The 22,221-nt window shown below is 41.2% G+C and overlaps 1 protein-coding gene across 1 annotated transcript in view; it reads right to left on the bottom strand.

Annotated features, from left to right (window-relative positions):
• Positions 1-1,128: 1,128 nt before the first annotated feature.
• Positions 1,129-22,221, bottom strand: part of ext1b (exostosin glycosyltransferase 1b) — a 110,700-nt gene continuing 89,607 nt past the window's right edge. The window contains exons 5-11 of the mRNA XM_061759485.1: positions 21,620-21,752; positions 19,235-19,353; positions 16,248-16,343; positions 8,800-8,889; positions 7,141-7,301; positions 5,937-6,108; positions 1,129-4,332 (exon numbers count right to left, since the gene is read on the bottom strand). Coding sequence (XP_061615469.1) covers positions 4,147-4,332; positions 5,937-6,108; positions 7,141-7,301; positions 8,800-8,889; positions 16,248-16,343; positions 19,235-19,353; positions 21,620-21,752 — 957 coding nt within the window. The 3' untranslated portion in view covers positions 1,129-4,146. The remainder of the gene's footprint in view (positions 4,333-5,936; positions 6,109-7,140; positions 7,302-8,799; positions 8,890-16,247; positions 16,344-19,234; positions 19,354-21,619; positions 21,753-22,221) is intronic.

The raw sequence follows: 22,221 nt of genomic DNA, 5'->3' as shown, positions 1-22,221 counted from the left end.
GAGTCAATCGCTACAGACCTCCAAACTCTTCCAACATGACTGTGCACCAGTGCACAAAGCAAGGTCCACAAAGACATGGATGAAAGAGTCTGGTGTGGATGAACTTGACTGGCCTTAACTCCTGACCTCAACCAGATTTAAAAAACAAAAAACCCCAAAACAACAACTTTGGGGAGAATTAGAGCGGAGACTGAGAGCCAGGCCTTCTTGTCCAACATCAGTGTGTGACCTCACAAATGCGCTTCTGGAAGAATGGTCATAAATTCCCATAAAGACACTCCTAAACGTTGTGGACAGCCTTCCCTGAAGAGTTGAAGCTCTTATAGTTGCAAAGGGTGGACTGATGTCATATTGAACACTATGGATTAGGAATGGGATGTCACAAATATGTGAGTCAAGCCAGGTGAGCAAATAGTTTTGGCAATATATTGTTGTACACTGAACCGCTCCATCGTTCACTCCCCAACTATCTGGCAGATTTTAAGCAATTATTATTATTATTTTGTATTTTCACAGTCTAGAGTGGTAGCTCGACTTGACATTTTTTCGAGCTGTCACTCGGGCACTTTTTTGCCTTGCGTTACTAACAATGATTTGAGTTGTGCCCGCTAGATGACGGCAGCAAACTAGAGGCAGCAGCAGTGAAGTAACATTTGCCATTTGAGAACATTTGTATCCAGATGAAGGTGAGTGATGTCGGAAGGGCGGGGTCAAGTTTTTGGGGTGTTGGGATTGACCATAAGACAAATGGAGTGAGGTCCCACATTCTGACAGTTGTATCCCACTGTCATAAATTGTGGCCACTGTATTCTGAGCTTTGGGGGATCCCATTTGAGAATGTTTGTGTCCAAATGAAAGTGAGAGGATGGCAGAAGGGGAGGATCATTTTTGGGTGTCAAGAGTGACCATAAGGAGGATAGAGTGAGGTCGCGCATATTATTCGGATGGTTGGATCACACTATTGCGACCACCGTATTCTAAACTCTTGGGGGGGGGTTTGAACTGTGTTGAACTTTAGAGCTGATGGTGATCAAAATTTCCATTCGCAATCACTGAGTGGTAATGGACCCACACAGACGGAAGTCAAGCGAGTGGACCACTACACCACCAATGACCAAATGAGACATGTATCGTCAAATGAGTTTATTTTATTATAAATCATCCTTACAAAATCATTTATCTATCTCATTTGTGACCTCTATAAAAGTCTTTACATAGTAGGAGGAGGGGAGAGGAGAAGGCATCAGGACAGCCGCACGTCTAGTTTGACCTCACACATCAGCTTCTGGTGGATCACGTGACTACAGACGCGAAGACAAATAATCCGAAACATGGGTGTGCAAATGCAAAGATGTAAAGGGGGTTTGTGGTGATATGACAACAAATAAGCAGGCATTGATAAGCACAACAGATGTTCCTCGGAAGTGCAAGAACTCACGTTGACAAAAGGCACAAATCAAGATAAACATCTGGCACATTTTTTTTTTTTTTTTTTTTTTTCCCCCCTCGCCCCCCATTTGGGAAGACCTTTCTCCCCCCAAATTGTAGAACTTGCATATTATTTTGTTTGTTCTGACCCAATTGCGAGCTTGCAGAGGTTATCTTTGTGACACAGCTGAAATGAATCACGTGAAAAATCTAACTCTGGACTCTCTGGAAAAAAAAAAAGACGAACACAATTCACTGTGCCAACTCGAGGCGAGCAGTGTGGATGAGGCAAACGCAGCACGAGTGTGTCACCGTCCCTCAGTCGTTATCACGTGCAATAACCACAACGTTTGCTGAACGTTTCCATCTGGTGCAACTGCGTGTCATTCTCCACCCTACTTTTTATCGGGCCTTTGCAATTTGACTCCCGCTGAGAGCCAACATGGCACATCCCAATCCAATTTTAGACCAATGGCGTATGTGATCGTCAAAGTTAAAACTCTTACAAAATGTTCCACTTTAGTACAAGTGGCACACCAGTGGTTGTTTCCCAGGGGGGAAAAAAAACTAAACAAAAAACAATGTTGAGTGAAACTTAATATGGGTGGTCTCATTGGCGTGTGAACATAAAACTGAATAAATACTTTAACTCCCCTTTGCAATGCAGGATCATCTTAATGTCACTTTATAGTCGAACCAGTCTTGTTTACAAAAAATAAATATGTTTCTGTACAGTGCAGGGAGTTGTCGGCAAAGCTGCGGGATATGCAATTTTCTTGATCTGTGACAATTATTCAAACAATCAGGCAGTAAAAAAAAGGCTTGATGTGGATTCAAGACAAAATGGGGAACAGATGCTTGAAAAAAAGTGCTGTAGAGGAACACTTTCGCCACGAAGAAATCAAATATTAAAAGAAACAGGACTGCAAAGGAAATACATGAGAGTTCACGAGGGGTGGGGGGGGAGTAGGGCTTCTGGGCTTTTAATATGCAAAAATAAGTTGATTTGTCTGGATAGCAATACATTTGAATCTGTTTCAAGTATGTTTGTCAACTCGAAATTTACTGTGAAGAAGTATTCGGGCCACACTGAAGAGAAAAAAAAAATGATGAGAATAAAGTCATATTGTTAATGTGAGGAAAAACGTCTTCCATTTTTTTCTCTGTGTGGCCCTAGTAGCTTTCTGTACACACCCACAATCAGCTGGGATTGCCTCCAGCACGGCCGCGACCCTGGTGAGGATAAGCGGTACAGAAAATGGATGGATGATGCTACTAGCTTGGCTTGTATTCTTTCTGTTTCCATGATATCTTTTAGGAAAAAGCTTTAAGGTTCCACTGTACTTGTACTTTCTCGTGATTTGGCTTCTATTTACTTTTGCTGTAACATTTTCGAGATTAGCCTCTTTATCACGGCAACATCACCCCTATATGGCACTGTTGCATATTCCAAAAATAATAACATACAAAAAAGTCAGTTAGTGATTCACAGCTTTGGCTGAATGAGAGCCTGACAGAAAGGCAACAAAATGCAAGTTGTTTTTTTTTTCATTCAAGTGTCCGAGTAGACTTCTGATCTCGCCAATTAAGGTGCAAACTGTCAGCCTGTTTGATGTTAATATGACAGCATTGTTTGGAGAGATGCTGCTCATTGCAAAAAAAAAAAGAATATCTCACAATAATAAAGAAAACTATGGTTACTGGACTGAGGGGCATTTCAAAGGAGCAACTAGGTGTCTCAAACTAATACAGGCAGCGTAAATGTGCAATAAATAATTCTAAAGGCAGACCTGATGTCAAAATGGCACTCCCAGGAAATGATGGTGTTTGCAAAAATAGGAAAAGGCCAGCAAGGATGTTACATTTCTGGCCAACGGCGCAAGATGAAATGGCAGTTTGGGTTAGAACATTCTGGGTTTTGTTCCCATTCCATCCCAAAATATTCATTTAGCTTGACTCCAATGGAGGGAAAATGTACTCAAACTTATGGTTGGATGAGCTGTCTTTACAGGGCTCACACACACACACACACACACAGAAAAGTAAAAGAGTGAGGGGACAATAAGATGTGAAATGAATGAGTGAAACACAGCAGACTAGTGAAAACAAAATAAAACAGAGGATCGGGGAGAGGATTTGAGATTTCAAGCTGTGTCAATAGTGGCGACCATGAAGAAGTACAGTATTATGATTAAAATCTCATCAGGATATAATCATGTCAACATCCTTCAAATCAAAAAAAAAAGAAAAATGGATGGTTCTCTGTATTCAATCTCAGAGACAGCTGATTTGTACAAAAATCAAATCAGGCGATCAAGCAGTGGGAGGGTCGAAGTAGGGTTGGGGTGTGAGTAAGTCCTGTATTGGGTCCTAAAGCGAGATGGATTGCTAGGAGTTCCTGGGGGGCATTTTGCAGTGGGCGTTGTTATCTGCAACACTGACAAAAAGACACCCTTCCCTCTTGTACGGACCTGCTGGGAGAGCAGGATAGTCAATGGCATCCACAAAAAAATATGTTGTTGTTGTTGTTTTCAGCAGTGTGCGCAATCTACTGTTTAGTGTCCCCATGTTTGTTTTTGTTCTTCTTCCGCACTCCCAAACATCTGTTCAATTCAGCGACAGCGCTAATGTTCACTGGCGTGGAGGGCGGAGCTTCATTGGCCCCCGCCCTCACACATCCCCCCGGGTGGGGTCCGGCCCGAGGGGGGGCCGGTCCTGTCAGAGCCTCTCGATGTCCCTGTATTTCTTGCGCAGGATGGACACCTGGTCCTTGAACAGGACCGGATCCAGTCTCATCTGGGAGCGGACCAGCGGCATGGCGCCAAACCAGCTGGCAAATTTGTTCATGCACGTCTGCCGCTGAGCGAAGTGGTCCGGGTCGGCCCAGCGAGATGCCCTTGAAGACTGGGGGGGGAGGAAAATGGAGAATTAACACTCACGTGAGCACTGCAGCTTAACACGCGTTCCTTTTTCTAAGCCATGTTCACACGATCACCTAAAAGTCTAAAGTCCATCCCAAAAGATGAAGGAAATAGTTGTGATAGTGCCTATATGTTCGCAGGAATTGTGCCAACTTGTGCCTTATTAAGGTGACCTGTAATGTTTAGTTTACAAGGCGTTTTCAAATTAGAAGCAGGGCAGAAATTACATAATTTGAGCATTTATTCAACATCATACAAGAGTTATCCATGTACTTACCGTAACTTCTCGTGTATAATGCGCACCCACAAAGTTGACCTCAAAATTCTGGAAAACCCTTCTACCTATTTATAATGCACTTTTACAATGCATGATTTTGCTTCTACCCATATGATCAAACCATTTTGTTCGTTTTTTTCAAAAAAACTATTCGGAAGTTAAGCACTTTATTTTGAAATTCACAGCCCTATTTTGATTTCGTAAATGAGACAACACACATTTGTGCTCACGTGTGTGATTACCCAGGCAGAATTTGTAAGATGGGTACAATTCTTGAAAGAAAACATGAAGGGCCAAGATACTTGAACTCCTCCACTTGAGGCAGGATCTCATCCCCGACCCGGAGAGGGCACGCCACCAATTTTCTTTGGGGAAATTACAGTATATGCTCTTTGGGCCCGAGCCTCCCGTTCACTCTTTAAGTCCTTTTTTCAAGCCCCTGGCACTGGAATTAAGGTCTTTTCATTCGTGTGGCTTCTCCCAACTCTCCGCCATCTGAATGTCCTTGAAATCCGTGAGAAATAGAACGCACACTTTGAATTTGAAATGGCCTAACATTTTCAAGGGCAGCATGATTTTTTTCTTTGCAATTCCAAATACAGTAATTTCATCAGAACACTGTACCTAAACACACATGAGATGAAACTGATTAAAAACTTGGTAATGCTTTACTATTGGCCAAATTATAGTCTGATTATGAAGTATAAGAAGTATAAAAGCACTCAAATTTGTCAAAGCAAGAAAGGAAAAGAAGAAGAGTTTGGTGGAGTGTGCCAAAAGGCACCAAGCAGTTTGGTTTGGTTGAGGAGCGCTGACGACTAACCCTCGCCAAAGGGACCAAAATTACCCAGGATGTCGTTGGCGTTTGGAGGTCAATGCTCTGAAGCACAAATGGTGAGACTACGGACCTCCGCTTAATTTAACTGGATGAAGGAACCCTGCATCCACACGCTCTACACTGGATGTGTTCAGAGACCAGCGTGGAGCAGATGAAGGTTAGTAACCACCGGGGACTATTGGTTTTCGACAAAAATGCAATGTAACAAAAAAAACCTGAACCAACATTGCTTTTTTTTCCCTCCTTATTGTGCATTTTCTATTTCAAACGGTTGGAGGATAAAAACCATTTGATCGCTTTCTGGAAATCTCTACAACACAGTACAATATTATCGGTATGTGCGGCATTAACTGGAACTGCATCCAAGCTTGAAAAGAGTTGAGTTGAGCCTGAAGAGAGCATCCTCAATCACTTTTCATATCCAAAATGACACACACGCAAAACATTTATGGGAGGTGTGTTACGGCCTCACCTGTCCCATCATGGTCTCCTTGTACTGTTTCTTCTGCGTGACCTTGATCGGCGGTAGCTTGGTGACGGCAGAGACCAGGAAGTTCATGAGGATGTCCTCGCAGTTGGCCAGCTGATCCACCATGGTCTTGAGACTAGAGGGCACGTAGTGGGTGTACAGGTAGTGGTAATACCTGCAAGACACGGTAGAAACCATTCACACCGCTGACAGAAAGACAGGATCTCACCTCCATTCCGATGCCAAGTCCTCGCACTGACTAATGAATGACATAATACAAGAGCTACCTTGCTAGTAACAATTAATACACTTTTACAACAATAATAATGCTACGTTTTGATTATCACTATCAGAGAGGGATTCATTTAACAATAGACACCTTTAATTTTGTCAAATTAATTTATTAATTGTTAATTATGACCTTTGTTTCCCCCCTTCACCTTTTACAGATATATGAAATGTCCCGAAATAGTTTTTTTTAACAAACTGAACAGTTCGTATTTATACTCGGTTGTCATTATTTTCCATGACTGCTGCTTTTCAATTCAATTAGGTTGTTAAAATATATAACTGCAAAGGCCATTGTGTATACATAATAATAGAATTAGGCAATTATAAATTCACGAGGTTCACAGTCTTCTGAGGAAACCGTAACGATGATGTGACAAAACAAGCAAAGAAGGGAGACGATGATGTGCAAGGCAGCGCTAAATCAGAGCAGCGTGCAAATTGAAAGTGTGAAATAAGCAATGGAGATCTATCCATGCATATAAAGATATAACAAATTATGTTTATGATTGTGTTTTAGTTCACAATGGTGTGTAATTGCCCTCCATGATAATATAAGCTGTTCTGCTTACTTGATTGAGCTTCATGAATACCTGTTAGTATGATACAGGGCTGTTTTACACCACTACTTGACGGTTATTATCTTTATAAATGATGATTCTTTTAAAATATGAATTTCATTAGAATTTGCACTCATACCTAATGAAGAGTCAATCGACTGCATTTGACCAACACTGACGAACGTGTGAAATTTTGGGAGATTAAGAACACGTGCAGTCAAGCGAAGAACTAAATGTGAGAGATTTGTCATCGAATGCTGAACTCCAGCGGGGGATCACTGTCTATATGGGCTTCATCAAACAAAGGAAATATAATGGTGGCCCCACACTGAAGTACAGCATAAGGAAAAGTACTATACCTGTGATAGATGGCGGCGCCTGTCAGCACCATAGAGTAGTCATTGGTCCACTTGGAGGTATAACCCCAACGCTCCTTGTTGCCGTCCCAGAAGTGGCTGCGTGCGGGATAGCCCACGATTCGCTCGGGAAAACTCTCCCACACGGTGAAGGCGAAGTCCACCTGCACACAGACGGTGACATTTGAACGGAAACAATCTTTTTTTTTTTTAATAACCGTATTTAGTCATGGTAAATGTCAGTAAAAAAAAAAAAAAAAAAAAACACTCCATGGGAACAGCTGATATGCATTTGTAATTCCATCCATTTTCAACACCGCATATCCTGGTTAGGGTCGCGGGGCGCTGGAGCCTAACCCAGCTGACTTCGGGCGAAAGGCGGACTACACCCTGAACTGGTCGCCGGTCAGTCGCAGGGCACATATAGACACGGACAACCATTCGCACTCACATTCATAACGTCACTGAGTGGGAACTGAACGCACGCTGCCCCGCACCAAAGTCAGGCGTGTGTACCACTACACCATCAGTGACTTATAATTAATTTGCATTATTTTAATTTGGCAGCAGGTGTGCACAGACTACTATTTAATGAGTTCGAATGCAATCGGCTAATTATTTCAAATAAACACCCACAAATATGCATAAGCATATGCTGCAAAACTATTTGTTTTTATTTTTTTGTTTATTTCTCAACTTAAGTCACACACATCTGGAATTTGTCAATATATTTCTAAATTTGTGTTGCTTCGTTTCAAATAAATACAGTAAATACAAATGGGACATTTCACAGGGGTTGCGGGCTTTGTTGACCAAACAAAGTAGATGCCAGCAGCTTTCTTACTTGGGGCCCATCAAAAGTGTTCAAACCAAATGCAGTTGCCAAATCAGCGAACAGTTAGCTTAGCTTTTTCTATTGCGGCACTACTAGTCTTTCTTCTTTGTATGTTCCGGCACTATGGACGCACTGTGACACCATGCTGCCAATCACAGGTCAGTCTTGGTACTACGCCAGACATCTGATCGTCCATAAGTATATCATTATGTGAGGTACAACAGACACTATAATAGCAGTAAGAACACGTAAATGTTTTTTTTCCTCATCATGTGTGGGGGCACTCACATTTTAAAAAATTAGTTACAATGTTAAAAAGGTGTGTTTGTGTGTGTGTGTGTTTATATCATTAACAACACAAAAGGGAAGCACATTTTCCCCCAAACATAGAAACAGTTAAAAAAAAAAAAAAAGACATTATAATTTGTAATTTAAGGCCATGTTTGGTGACCTATACAAGATTCGAGTGACCATATCATGTTATTCGTCATATTGATGAATACCAACATGAATAATGACACACAGAATTGCTCACCACGAAATGGATTTTGATCTAACTCCCCCCAAAGAGTGTGACTGGAAAACAGGAAGAAAGCTTTTTGTAATTTGTAGGTTTACTGAAGAGGTCACTGTGACCTGAACTGTCAGATATGAGGATGTCACTAAAGGGAAAAAGAAAAGTATGGAGGCACCCTGAAGGAGATTTTGAAGTAATTTAAAAAAAAAAAATAGGTTCCACACTGAATGACAAAGCAAATGTGAGTAGAATCTGACATTTATGAAAGTTTTTGTCCAAAGGTAAAGTCATTTGGCATACATCAACACACCTCTGTGGTGGACAACACCGTGTCTTCATCCAGGCTGAGGACGGCATCGGTCACTATGGTCTCGTAGGGGAAGAAGCGGCTGCTCATCACCTGCGGGGCGAGACAGGAAGCACAATGCATTGAAACCGTGTTGTTACATTCAGATTAGCCCATTCGGGATGACCTCTCAGGTGGATGAGAGCAATTCCTGAAATACCTTCCTGATTGTCCATTGTGTTCGTCAACCCTTCTTTAAAAGTCATCCTTTTATTATATGGAAGTACAGACTCAATCAACTCAATCCATTCATCAGACTTTGAATGGATCCAAAGAGTGGTTGATCATGGTTAACCACGTACACGTATTCGACTCCCCTTCCACTATTTTCCCTTAACATTTGATCCTAAGGTTATTTCAAGGAATCTAGAGGAGACAAGCTGTGACATCACTAACCAGAAAAAAGCAAGATGTTTTTGCTCGATTGCAAGCTGCGCCATGTTAACAGCAACAGTGCTGATACAGGCTTCCATGATTGGTCCAGTGTCATCTTTCTCTTCAGAATCAATAAACATAGAAACCACGCAACCAGAAACGACTTGAGTCATGTGTCCAACATTTGGCACAAACCTACATTTCTTCCTCCTGCCCCCCCCCACAGTTGGAAACGATATACTCTTTCTAGCCAAAACATTTGCTACACCTACACAATACAATGACATCCAGTGTACAAACTAACACCACCTTTTACAATCATACCGCTTCCCTCTCAGAGATCTTAAAATATTATTGCGTGAATGCTCTTCAGCGGACATACTATTGTATTATTCTGTATTTTGCCTATTTAGACCTCCATCGAGAGACCCTCTAACATGGACTTAGTATAAAAGTCAATTTAATTTAACAGCTCAGTTTCGTCATAAAAGTGTCCAGAAGAGGCCCCTCTAACTGCTACTTCTGTTTGAGCCATTTTTGTATCCGCTTTGTCCATATTTGGCTAGGACCACCCCCTTTCCTCTGATCGTTTGCCTCCGTGTAGAAGACCCACTTGTGAGAACACACGTGTTTGTTATGTTGACAGCGCTGGCTCGGGAGCGGAGAGGTAGGTGGAGATCTTTGTTAGTGATGTAGATAAGCTCGACAAATTCGAATGACCTGATTTCAGGCCTCTCAACAGAAAAGTGTCTTGAACTCAGGAATGTGTGGACAATTTTAATTCATATTTGACATTTACTGAAGCGATAGAGAGACAATATGACATCCCAAATACTAGAAAAAGTTGGTTTGGCAAAATATGTCCCCTTTAATGGTCTTACGCATTAACATAGTATGTTGTTTATACTGCACCAAAGTTCTTTATTTTTATTGTATTCTTACGTTCGCTTTTTGGAAGATCCAAAATATTCACATTTCTCCACCGAGAACAACATCAAAAATGTCCAGCTCATACTCCAAATTTCCACTATTCCATTAATGAAGAAATCAACTCAAAGATATATATTTTTTCAACTAATTCAAATAATTACAAAATCAAAATGTTCAACTTTCCCATTTTATTATGAAAAACAGTCCCCCCCCCCCCCCCCCCATGAGAAAATTCCTGAATTATGGAGAAATTTAATAAATTCACCATTTCTCAACTGATACAAATCGTTCATCTTCAACACTTACAAAAAATATAAAAACAAGACACTGTGTCCCTAAAATAAGTGAAACAATCTGCCATTTATTGTATATACTGTACTTGTGAACTGAATACTGAGTACTTTCAAGTATTCGGTATCATATTAGACAAAAGTGAAAACATCAATGACCTCTAGGGGGCATTCAAGGATTGGCCACTGACAAGTTTAGGTCAAATCAACATTAAAACATGACAGAAATAATGGGTGCTAACTTACTGTAATTAAATTACTCTTTTGCAATTAAATTACTTTAACAAATACTGTTAATGACATGCTTACTCCAACTTTCTCACTGTCCTTGCTATATGGACCAGATTTTGCCCGCTTGGCTTTTTTTTCTTTCCCCATGCCGCGTTGCTTGAACGCGGCATGCTCCTCCTTTTGACATGAAAGCCGATTGGCCGATCAGCATAAAATGCTAATTATCGGCCGATACCGATCAGATCGCTGCAATGTCTAATTACGAATCATTGTACTTATAGTCTATTACTGAATACACTTTCTTACATTGTCATATACACATTGTTAATAGCTTTCAAAACTGAGCATTGTCATAATTTGTAAAGGAAGATACGGCTCTTTTATTGGGTGTCATTAAGTGTGCAAATGCAGCTCTACGGGGTAAGTAAACACGTTAAGTTACTTCAAAAGGGCCTTGCCAATCTGCTAAACACTATAATAATAATCTATGTAAATCAAATATAAATGTGTAAATGCAACAAATTAATAATATAAATGCTGTAAAAGTATTAGTATACACCAGAGTACTTTGTACTGGAAGTGATAGAGATACGTGGGTGGTGAATCTTAATATTTAGGTCTGCTGTGATGAAAAACACCCAGATGAGTGAGCAGCAGCAGTGTGTGTGTGTGTGTGTGTGTGTGGTCAAACTCCCACACAACAAGACACAGCTCAGACACTCAGAACTGTGATGGACACACACACACACACACATACACTTAAGTAAACACGATTCCAAGCTAACAACCTGGGGAATATTGCAATTTCATACTGTGTCTTTTAAAATACCATCTGTTCTGAAAAGCTCTTACAGTTCAATGTCAGTTGACCTTATTTCTTTTCAAACACCTGGCGGCGGGAGCCTGGTGCACTTGGGCGACGCGACCTCGCTCTCAACAGGGCTTCGTCGCCCCCGAGATTGCAAACGCGTGGAGAAAAGAGCAAGAATGCGTGGGATCGGTATTTTGTTGTGTTACTTCACAGTTTTTAAAGCGCTATGTTGTCGTTTGCATTTGTTAACAGATAAAGACAACCAAGGATTATTAACAAAAGTTCTATCAGATTTGTATCTTTGAATGTGAGAATGAATTTGAACACTGCATACAAGTAATCCCCCGTTTATGGCGAGAATTAGCTTCCGGATCACAGCCGCAATAGGTGAAATCCACAGGGTAGCCACCAGAGGCTGGTGTGTGGCTTGCAGCTCGCAGTCGCTTTTGTAGATTTGGGTCTCCAAATGCAGCCACCCCTAGGTTTCGCCCCAAATCGTCAGGTCCACAAAATCTATATTCGCCATTGGCCCTGCAGCATGTGGGCTGCCCTAATTTGAGCAAAAACAAAAAAATAATGTCTTTAAAGTACAGTGAAGCCCACCAAATCTGTAGTGTTGTTGCTTTGTCCTGAGCACAAAACCAGCAAACAGGTGAGTTTTTCAGTGAATACATTACATTCGAATTCTTGATTGTTGGCGTATTACGACAAAAGCATGTCCCAGACACAGACACACGGTCTCTTTCACGTTTCACATATGCAGCATCATTTCACGCGAGTGTTTCGCTTGTGGCCCACATTGTCAGAGGGCGAAAGAGAAAGCGAGGATGGAGAGGAGACTGGAAAAGCGTTCCCACCCACTCACATTTAATGAGGCCTCGCTGTGTCATCATTACAGCTGCAATTTCCTGCGGGCACGATAAGAGAAACAAAACAAAGCCATCACCCCTCTTCAGACTCGCCACTTCTCGAGACGGTGAGACCAAGTTGAGAGGACTAGTAGGACAGGACGGTGTGTGTGTGTGTGTGTCTGCGTGTATAGTGACAGAGAGACCAACAGAGTAGCAGAATAACAAAAGAAAAGGGAGAGGATGAGAGGTGAGTGTTTCCAAACCCCAGGTGGTTTGTAACGTTAGAAGTGCGACATATTAGCCTGGGGCTTCCCGGCGCTCTCCCGGAATGTGAGCTCTTACAGCTGGAATCTGCCTCCGAGCGCTTCGCCTCGTCTCTAAAGGACAGCAGCAGGAGGAGGGAGGCAAAGAGGGGAAAAGACCATCGATGTGTGTCGGCTACATTAAGCGCACGTTGGGATTCTCACAAGGCAACCGCAGACTTTTGGCCACAGAATCGAGGCAGAGGAAACAGACGCAGGATTGCTGTTAATCCCATAAAAGCACGACATCACAAATTGTATTTGTTTCATTTACTCAATCTATTGAGACAGAGCTCAAGCCTGTTTGTTCCTACGGGAAGGAAACAATCATTACAGTCGTAAATATGAAGCCAAAGGGCAGACAGCTTTTTGTAACAGCTGTGCACAGTCATTTGGAGAAAATGTGGCACTAAAGACAATAAACTCAGATTTTTGGGGAGGGTTTCTTTTCTTTTTTGGACTATTGCAGCTGTAGATTCACATCCACATATACCCCATTAAGCATCACTAATTAGCAGTTAAGATCATTGGGTGAATATTGCAAACTGCGTAAACACACAAAAAATGTCTGGTATCATCGGCTCTTCAATCAGATAACATTTAAGGTCAGTGTGTTCTTGCTTAGAAATGAAATATTCTAATAATAATCTGTCAAAGGTTGAAGAAGATGGTGTTCAAATTGTGTCCATTAGAGCGTTGACAAAGTAGGGCTACATGTCCAATATGAGCATTTTCCTCCCCTCACAATCAAAGTCAGCCAATGCTCAACTATCGTATGTGTTTGAAAGATTATCTTAGCGATTACCATGTGGTGTGGGCCAGCGGTGTCAAACATATGGCCCTCGGGCCAGAACCGGCCCGTCAGTGGACTCAATCTGGCCTGTGCGGATAGAGAACATTTGAAATTCGCTGCTATTTTTCAATGACAGTAACTGTTACTGCTATTTCTTTTCCCACTGACAACCCCTTACCAATGTTGTAGAAAGTCTGGTCACTGTCTGAACTCACCACACTACTCTGTCATTGGTTAAATCGCGTGACACGGTTTATGGGCACCATGCGGTTAAATGCAGTGGCTTTGCCCAGTTTTTGCCATTTTGTATGTGCATTTTTGTCTAAATGGTTTGTTTATATGGCTGTAGGCTGTTCCACTTGTCCCTGATGAGATGTATGGATGTACAGTCAGGGCTAAACAACATACTGACTGACATAAAATTAGACTCAACTTTTCCTGTTTTAGGTCTATTAGGATTACCCAAAAAAAAAAAAATAAATAAATATATATATTTTTAGACAAATATATAAACTAGACAATACAGTCATGGCTAAAAACATTAGCACAGTGGCACCCCTGGGGTGTTTCCATTTCCAGAGAAACTCAGAAAGTCTATGTATTCATTTTCAAATGAAAATAAAATAAATTCATTAATTAATCAAATTCTTTTGAAATGTGAGGCTAATTGTTTCTTTATGGTAAGTCAGTGATTTTCAAACATTTAACACCAAGGAACACCTAAAAAAAATATCTCTCCAGGTACCACCACAATGACAAACATTAAAACACTGCAGCGTAGTAGGCCCAAGTGTTGATCAAAAACAAGGTCAAAGGTATATTTAATATTATTGTAAGTAACTGTAACATTATGGACAGTTTGAACATGTACACTATGCTTAAATACGGGACAATGAAAAGTATACTAAAATGATGATTCAATTAAAGAGTATTCCATGTACGTTAAATAAACAGTACTTTACTTACCGTATGTACTTTGCTGGATTTCAAATTGAAAGTTTAAACCAATGTACGATTGTGCACTGTTTAAACATTTAATTCAGTGACTATTTTGTGTACCACTGGCATACTTGAGATCAAATTGAGGTGAATGTGACCCACAAACTAAAATAGGTTTGACACCCCCGTGGACTGTGTTAAGAGTAAATTTGTTTCTGCCCAATCGGCTCAGACAATGGCTCGGGCTCACAATCTTGAGTTATAAACCTGTTCAATATTTCCCCTCGCATATCTTTGTGTGTGTGGTCAACACCCGAGCTTGGTCAAGCCACGGCCTTCGTGATGTGAAACGGAATAATAGCCAATTCGGAACTGACCTGAAACTCGCGCTGTTACCAGACACAAGCAGGGGAGCAACGAGTTGTGTGGAGTGTTTGTATGCCATGTCATAGGTTAGTGATAGAGACGATGGTGTGTTCAGACTTGCGTACAAAATCTGGTTACGTCTGTGTAGTGGGAACGGAACTCCGTGAAGACCTCTGAACTGCGGGACAGATGTGCCTAACCATTAGTTCACTATGCTGGCCCCCTAAAGCTATCCAAGTAGAAATAAATAGTTTAGGGAAGAGGACGGACAATTTAGTGAGGAATTTGCGAGAAAAATATGTTGTCTCTTTCCTTCGGTGCTGACGAGAACAAGCTTGGTAACACACAGTAAACAGCACCCGCCGCAACCACAGAAAAACACAGCCCCCCAGCCCCCCCACACAAATTCAGTATAATTCTGTCCGTTCATTTACTGTGTGTTGGCCAACACTTTCCCAGTGTGACTGACAGAATGGGACAACAGCACTCAGAGCCACAGAGGGAGCGAAACCATAAAGTCGGTGAACCGCCAGATGACGTAACAACCACTTCCGCTTACATGAAATTGAATTAGTGCGATGTCGCGCTCAACCTCAACAACATATTGACTCACATTCCTCATAAACTACCTTTATTTAAAAAAAAAAAAAAAAACTGCCTTTAGGTACAAATACCTATAGAAGAGCAGGCAACAAGGACCTTCAGGAGGCTTAATAAGGTTGTGATAATAAACACGGAACTTTGAGTCCAGTTTCCTCCATGAATCACAAGACACTTTTTTTCATTGTGTACATGAATACACAGACCATCCACTTGCACAATCAAATGCGATTGAAAATAAGAGCTGTCTCGAAAACGGCGCTTCTAAATTAACACCTCTCGTATCAATCAAAACTAAACTATTACCGTGGTCAAAGCAGAACACATTTGATATAGCTCTTACATCAGAACTCGTCAGATTGTGAACAGTGGTCATGATTTGCAAGAATTTACTGACACTAATACAATTTCAGACTTATTTATCCATGTCAAATTTAATTGAATTATTCCTGTGGCGATGATAGCTGGGCGAGGCTCCAGCACTCCCGCGACCCTTGTGAGGAGAGGCTGCTCAGAAAATGGATGGATGGATGGTTTAAACGGCTTAAAGTCATTAAAGAAAACAACAAAACACGATAATCTGCTGAGTGTACAATTCTTCAAAAGATTTTGTCCCTCTCGTCAAGTGATTTGATATTTTGCTTAGGAAATATAACAACTACATCCATACACATACATTTGCAATTAGGCTCTTATCTTTCCCAACATTATGCTTGCGATATAATTTTTTATAATTTTTTGCCCATTGCTGAGCCTTAATTAAAACCACCCAAACTGTTCTTTAGCACGGTACAAATTCTAACTCATTAACTCCCAGACACTTGCCAGCTGAATAAAATGCACAATGATACAGTGTCTTAACAGGGTGAACATCTGCATATTGTGGTACACGTAATTTTAAGTAACAAGAATTGGACGGCTCACCTTGTTTTCCCCCTCGATGACTATGACGGGTACGGAGGTCGCGGGCCAGTGGTGCTTGGCGGGGAGGGGCTTGTCACAATTCCACAGCACAACAATCTGGAGAAAATAAATATACTGCATGAGGAAAATGCCTTGCTTAAAAACAGTTTTAATGCTATAAAAATGACATTTTCCTGCCCCGCAGAAGCCAAATGTCAACTATTTATTGCCTGGTTGAATGTTAAAGAGCCACAAGGGCAAGTGAAGTCATAAAATATTTCCAATCATGGCTTTAGAATGCTTTGTACAATATATTCCTGAGCCAATCACATTGTCAGACCCAGCTTTAATTATGACAAGTAACCTTACCCACTTGCCCCATGTAACGTTTGTGCACAAAATTACGTTCTTCGTCTCGTCTGGGGTCACGTAAATGCCATCTGAAGTTGCACCTTCCCTGTCTCCTATTAGATTCCAAGATGCTTGAGGGGAAACATGCAGCATGTGATTGCTGCCGGACCTCGCACACACCAACACCCACTGGTACATCCTCATATCTCAACCTCTTCTTATCTTGAAATGGATGTTTTGTTTGGCATTCACTAAGCTTCAACTCCAAACACCGATTGTGAAATTCTTGTTTACAGTACATCCAACTGGAGATTTCTCTATATTTGCATGTTTTTGTTAAACATTCCATCTGCGTGTGGCCTCCGATTAGCTGGCGACCTGTTCAGGGTGTACCCCGCCTCTCGCCCGAAGATAGCTGGGATGGGCTCCAGCACGCCCGCGACCCGAGTGAGGATACGCGGTACATGGAAAATGGATGGATAGATGGATTCCATCACGATATCCAATCGACATACAGTAAATGCATGCAAATTAATTATAAATGCTCTTTAAGATTCTTGGCAACACAACAACAACAACAACCCACTTAATAGGTTGGTAAAGAAAGTATGATAGCATGTGTGGTGATTTGAAAAAGAATGTCAAACAAGTATTATTAACATGATCAAATTCTTAATGCAGTAGGGTTTACTACACATCTGACAAGCAATTGTCATCTACAACAATGGAAGGTGGAGTTCCATTTCTGTCGTAGTCTCTCCCTAACCTACGCTAACACAGCACTAGGGTCATGATTGCAGTAAATATTTGGATGAAAAACTATTATAGGTAAAAAAAATTAATAAATAAAACAAATGAAAAACAGTAAGCACGGCGGTAACTGAGCGCGTCTTGTGGGAGGTGGACAGCCCCGGACAATAAAAGTACACTGAGGCCCTCTTTAAAAAGGTTTATAATTGCCTACAGATGCCACAAGATGGCAGCAAAACACTACTTCTCGATTAGACAGGACTTTGTACTGCGCAAGTGCAATTTGGTGAATCTGCGATTAGCGAATCACAAATATGAGGGGAGCACTGCAAATTCTTGTACCTGAAATTTAAATGCTTTTTTCCATTGACCCTTGTAAAAGTTGACTGATGTCAAAATGACTGCAGTGAAACACGTCATAAAAACTACACAACAAGTGGTGCGCATAGTACTAGTATATTTTAACGTGCAAATGCTCTCCATGTTGATAAAAACAATCTTTATGGGGATGAGTCCTAACATGATCTAAGGTAAATAACAGTTATTAAATATCTTCTTGCACACAAACATGTAAATGCGATCTTACAAGGGTCTATTTCGGCTTTATTAGACGGACAGATGGCGTCTTCGCCAGCTCACAGGCTCTCTCAGGGTGCTGATGGTGTGATTGTGGATGCAAGACTCGAGTGTGTGTGTTTGTATGTGTGTGTGTGTGCGTGTGTGTGCACAGCAATGACTGCAGGGAACAGAAAACTGTTGGTGAATCGTTATCAAGGCTGCAAGAAGTCTGTCTTCTCATACACAGCAGGAGGGTTCACCGTGTCAAAAACTTCCAGAGCCTTCTCAAACGCTTTTTTTTTTTTTTTTTTCTTTTGCATCAAATTTAGATTTCTTTTTACCCTCTGTGTTATTCCCAGTCCCTCTCCTCCATTCACTTATTTATATCCTCATCTACTCATCGCCCGGCAGTAGTGGGACGTGTACCTGGCTCTCCATCCTGCATGCTCAGCCTTAAGAACACAAAGCAGGCTGAAAAAACAGAAGCTAAAGCAAGGGGAAATGACATAATTTAGCTATTATCATGTTATAGTGGGAGAATATTCCTGAGAACAAAAGAGCAACCTTGCAATGTGAGGTTGGGCTTTAAAAAAAAAAAAAAAATAAAAATAAAAATAAAAATAAAAATAAAAATAAAAATAAAAATAAAAATAAAAATAAAAATAAAAATAAAAATAAAAATGTAGCTTGGGTTATTTTTTTAAATTTTATTATTATTATTATTTTTTTTTTTACACAAAAACAGTACAACCTTCAGGGATTTTTGCAGATGGGAAAACCTGATCTAGGTTGTTTTTCCACCATACGGTGTAAAGTCAGGATGGTAATCTCTGTGCCAGCTTTATTAAAATCATGAAGAAAAAAACAACACCAGCAGTGTAATCCACAATTGAACCCTTTAAAAGGCTAATTTGATCATCTCCCAATTCATCCTGGTGATTATTATCCGTCACCGTCTATAAGCGGACTGAAGTGTGTCTCGACCCACCCTCTAGTCACCTTAGTGCAATACCAAAGCTGTAAGATGATCTAGTTAGTATACACAACTTCTCTTCTATACTAACTGAAACCATTTCAACCCAAAGTCCCCGACTTTGCGAAACTTGCACAGCAAATAGACACACACAGACACATGCACACAAACACACACAAGCAGCCATTGGGGAGCAAATTCCATTTCATTTCCGATGCTGGTAAGGAGCGAGGCGGGGAATCAATACGTGATGCCGTGCTGGAAGGGGCCTTGGCTGCCATGGAGACAGATGCAGCGCTGCTACAAAGCGCTGTTCAGATTCAGTCCACCAGAGTTAACACGCACACACAAATGTACATATTAACATATCTCTCACCTGTGCACAGTACTGGGACTTGGCCACTGCCACCAGCAGCTTGAGGATGGGTTGGGACTGGGACACCAGATTTGAGACGGCGTGGATGACAGCGGTGAACTTTGGATACGGTTTAATACCTGAAACATAACAACATGACAGACACACATACTTAATAATGAGGTTAGGCAAATCCATAAAACATGGACCAACTCTTAGCTATTAGTGGAATTTAAAAGTTATCTTAAGTCTTTTTTTGTGTGAGAGATTCACAAATTCAGCTGTCGGCGACAGCATGGAAAACCAGTCATCATTCCTTTGGTGTTCGGAGGACGAGACTGGAGCAGAATGACAGGGATGCAGCCTGTTCTCATTCTTGGATGCTGTGTTCGGCATTTAGTGCTTGAGTTTCTGGCTTTCATCCCATCCAGCACATTACAGAATCAGCACATCTTGCCAGCTGAATGATTAATGCATCATAGCCAGTCCGTTTGATTCAGCCTTTATGAGGCCTTTTAATGCCCACACTAGTGCTGCTTTCCTGGCGGTTTTACACACTTTCAGGCTTGACCAGTTCGTGGTTTCGGATATGGAAGCTGAATTCACGATACAATGAAAATATCTGTTAATGTCAGATATTCTTCTTTGTCAATTCAATATGAAAGTACAGTGAACCCCCTCGTGGGCTGTAGGGACCGAATCCTGCTGCAAATAGCGAACATCGGCGAGGAATGGGCATCCCTCCTCAAAAAAGTTCATAATTACCTTTTGATGCTACAAGATTCTGGCAAAACACTATTTTTGTCTTAATGAAATGCCTCCAACTCACTTCAGCATTGTTCCTTGACACCAAAATGCTACAAAACGGCGACAAAGCACTATTTCTGTCAAGATAAAACTCCAACTCATTTCAACATAGTTCATTCACATTTTTGTCATCAATAAACTCCTCAACTTTCTTCAACATAGTCCGTTGCCACCACAAGATGGTGACAAAGTAATAGAATATTTTTATTGCGCTGGCCTCAGCACAAAAAGAGCAAATAGGTGAGTTTTTCGAGAATAATGTAGGATAGGCTAAACCCAACCTCTGAATAGTTGAATTCACAAATCCACTCCCTGCAACAGTCAGTTACGTATATCAAAATATGTTTTACATTCACCAAGTTGAACTCGACATGCATATTTGTAAAGGACCCCAATTTATCCCATCTGGCATGTTCCAATTGTTAATGTTTAAAAAGAAAAAAAGTTGTTCTGACCCATGGAATGTGATCCAAACAACTGTGAATCTAAAGTATCCAATGAACACCTCACTGAAAGAGTCAATCAAGACTGAGTGTTTCTAAAGACAGCATTTTTGATACAGCTCTTGCACTGTAAAATCCCTTGGCAATAGTGAACATTACATTTTGAAATTATAGACAGCACAGTTATGTGCTTCAACGAAATAGATTCATATGTTCGAATCTCGCCTCATATTAAAAAAAAAACGCACATGCCACACTGATTAAAGACGGTAAATTGCCCATAGGAATGAATGTGAATGCTTGTTTGTCTAGCTGCGCCCAGCGATTGGCTGGACCAGTCCTGGGTGTGCCCTATCTTTTGCCCAAAGTCAGCTGTAAAAGGATCCATCTCATTCGCGACGATAAGCCGTACAGAAAATGGATGGATACATGGAATCTTCGATGATAAATCTTCTCATCGTTTCGAGCCTAGCACTAGCTACTGTATGTGCCATGTTGCCACGGAACACCATGGCATCTTTAATAGACTCATGTTTGAAAAAGAAAATCACTAACAGAGTAATATAACTTGTACTAATAACTTCTATTCAGGTTCAGATCCCCCTGTCAATATTGATGAATGCGTACGTGTGCTTGCAGGTATGATAGAGTGAAGAAGCAGGGGACGGAGAGGTCCTTGGGTCACATATATGCAGCGCGGGGATAACTCGGCGCTACTGAACCGCAGCGGCGGCAGCAAGTGCTGACTTAAAAGCGATGATGGAGAGGCCAGCGAGTCAGCAGGACAAATACAACCATCCGTCAAAGGCCCATTCCTCCACTCGCTACGCGCAATAGGGGCAGTAGATCAAGAAGCAAGGCCATATATTTATGCTGCTCAGACAAGGTCCAAATTCTCAGGCTGAGGAAAATGAACGCACTGGTCACATTACGTACACTGTACCAATCGAATAATATGTAAAAAGACTGTAATGTGACAATGTTGCATTGGATCTGATTTTGGATTTTGTAGGTGTACCTAATGTTTTGGACAGTAAGTTTACTTGTTCGGTGGCTGGGTGATGATGAGGGAGTTTGAAAGGAGCAGCACCTCTCATTGCTGCATTGTTATATGCGTACATCTGATGAAAAGTGTGTTCAAGTGCATCTTACAGACCCAGTGTGGCGTAGAAGAAGGGGAAGTCTCCAAGGTAGCTCGAGTACTGTGGCAGAGCAAAGAGCCCACCGGGGTGACTATTCCACATCAGCGTGCTCCTGGAACTGTGCTCCAAAACACGGTCCTGGATGATCTGCACATAGAAACAACAAGAGAGCGAGACATCAATAAATACTACACACAAGCCTCCTAATAGATGTTCGTCTTTAATTTACTGTGTGTGACACAGTGGTGTGTTCAATCTGAATACATTAGCATAATGCTACAGTATAATGGATAGACCCTATGGACTTAAAGGGTGCCATTAAAATGGCAGTGAAGCACTTTCTATTTCTACTCTTACATGTTGGGAATAACATCGTTTGACAGCCCAATCGACTCCTTCCATCCATTCTCAGCTTGTGCCCATTAGGGTTGCGGGTTGTTGTCACCCTGGATTGGTTGTCAGCCAATCGCAGGACAGGTATAGACAAATGACATTTTAGTCTAACGCTTACAATGGTTGGTAAAATGGTTTGGAAAACGTAAAACAGTTTATGGGTCATTTTCATATAGTTTGATATAGTTCTAATTCAACAATTAGGATCAATGTATCCCATGCT

This window comes from Phyllopteryx taeniolatus, chromosome 21 (genome assembly GCF_024500385.1).
Source record: "Phyllopteryx taeniolatus isolate TA_2022b chromosome 21, UOR_Ptae_1.2, whole genome shotgun sequence".
NCBI lineage: Eukaryota > Metazoa > Chordata > Actinopteri > Syngnathiformes > Syngnathidae > Phyllopteryx > Phyllopteryx taeniolatus.
This window is presented reverse-complemented; position numbering and strand designations above follow the sequence as displayed.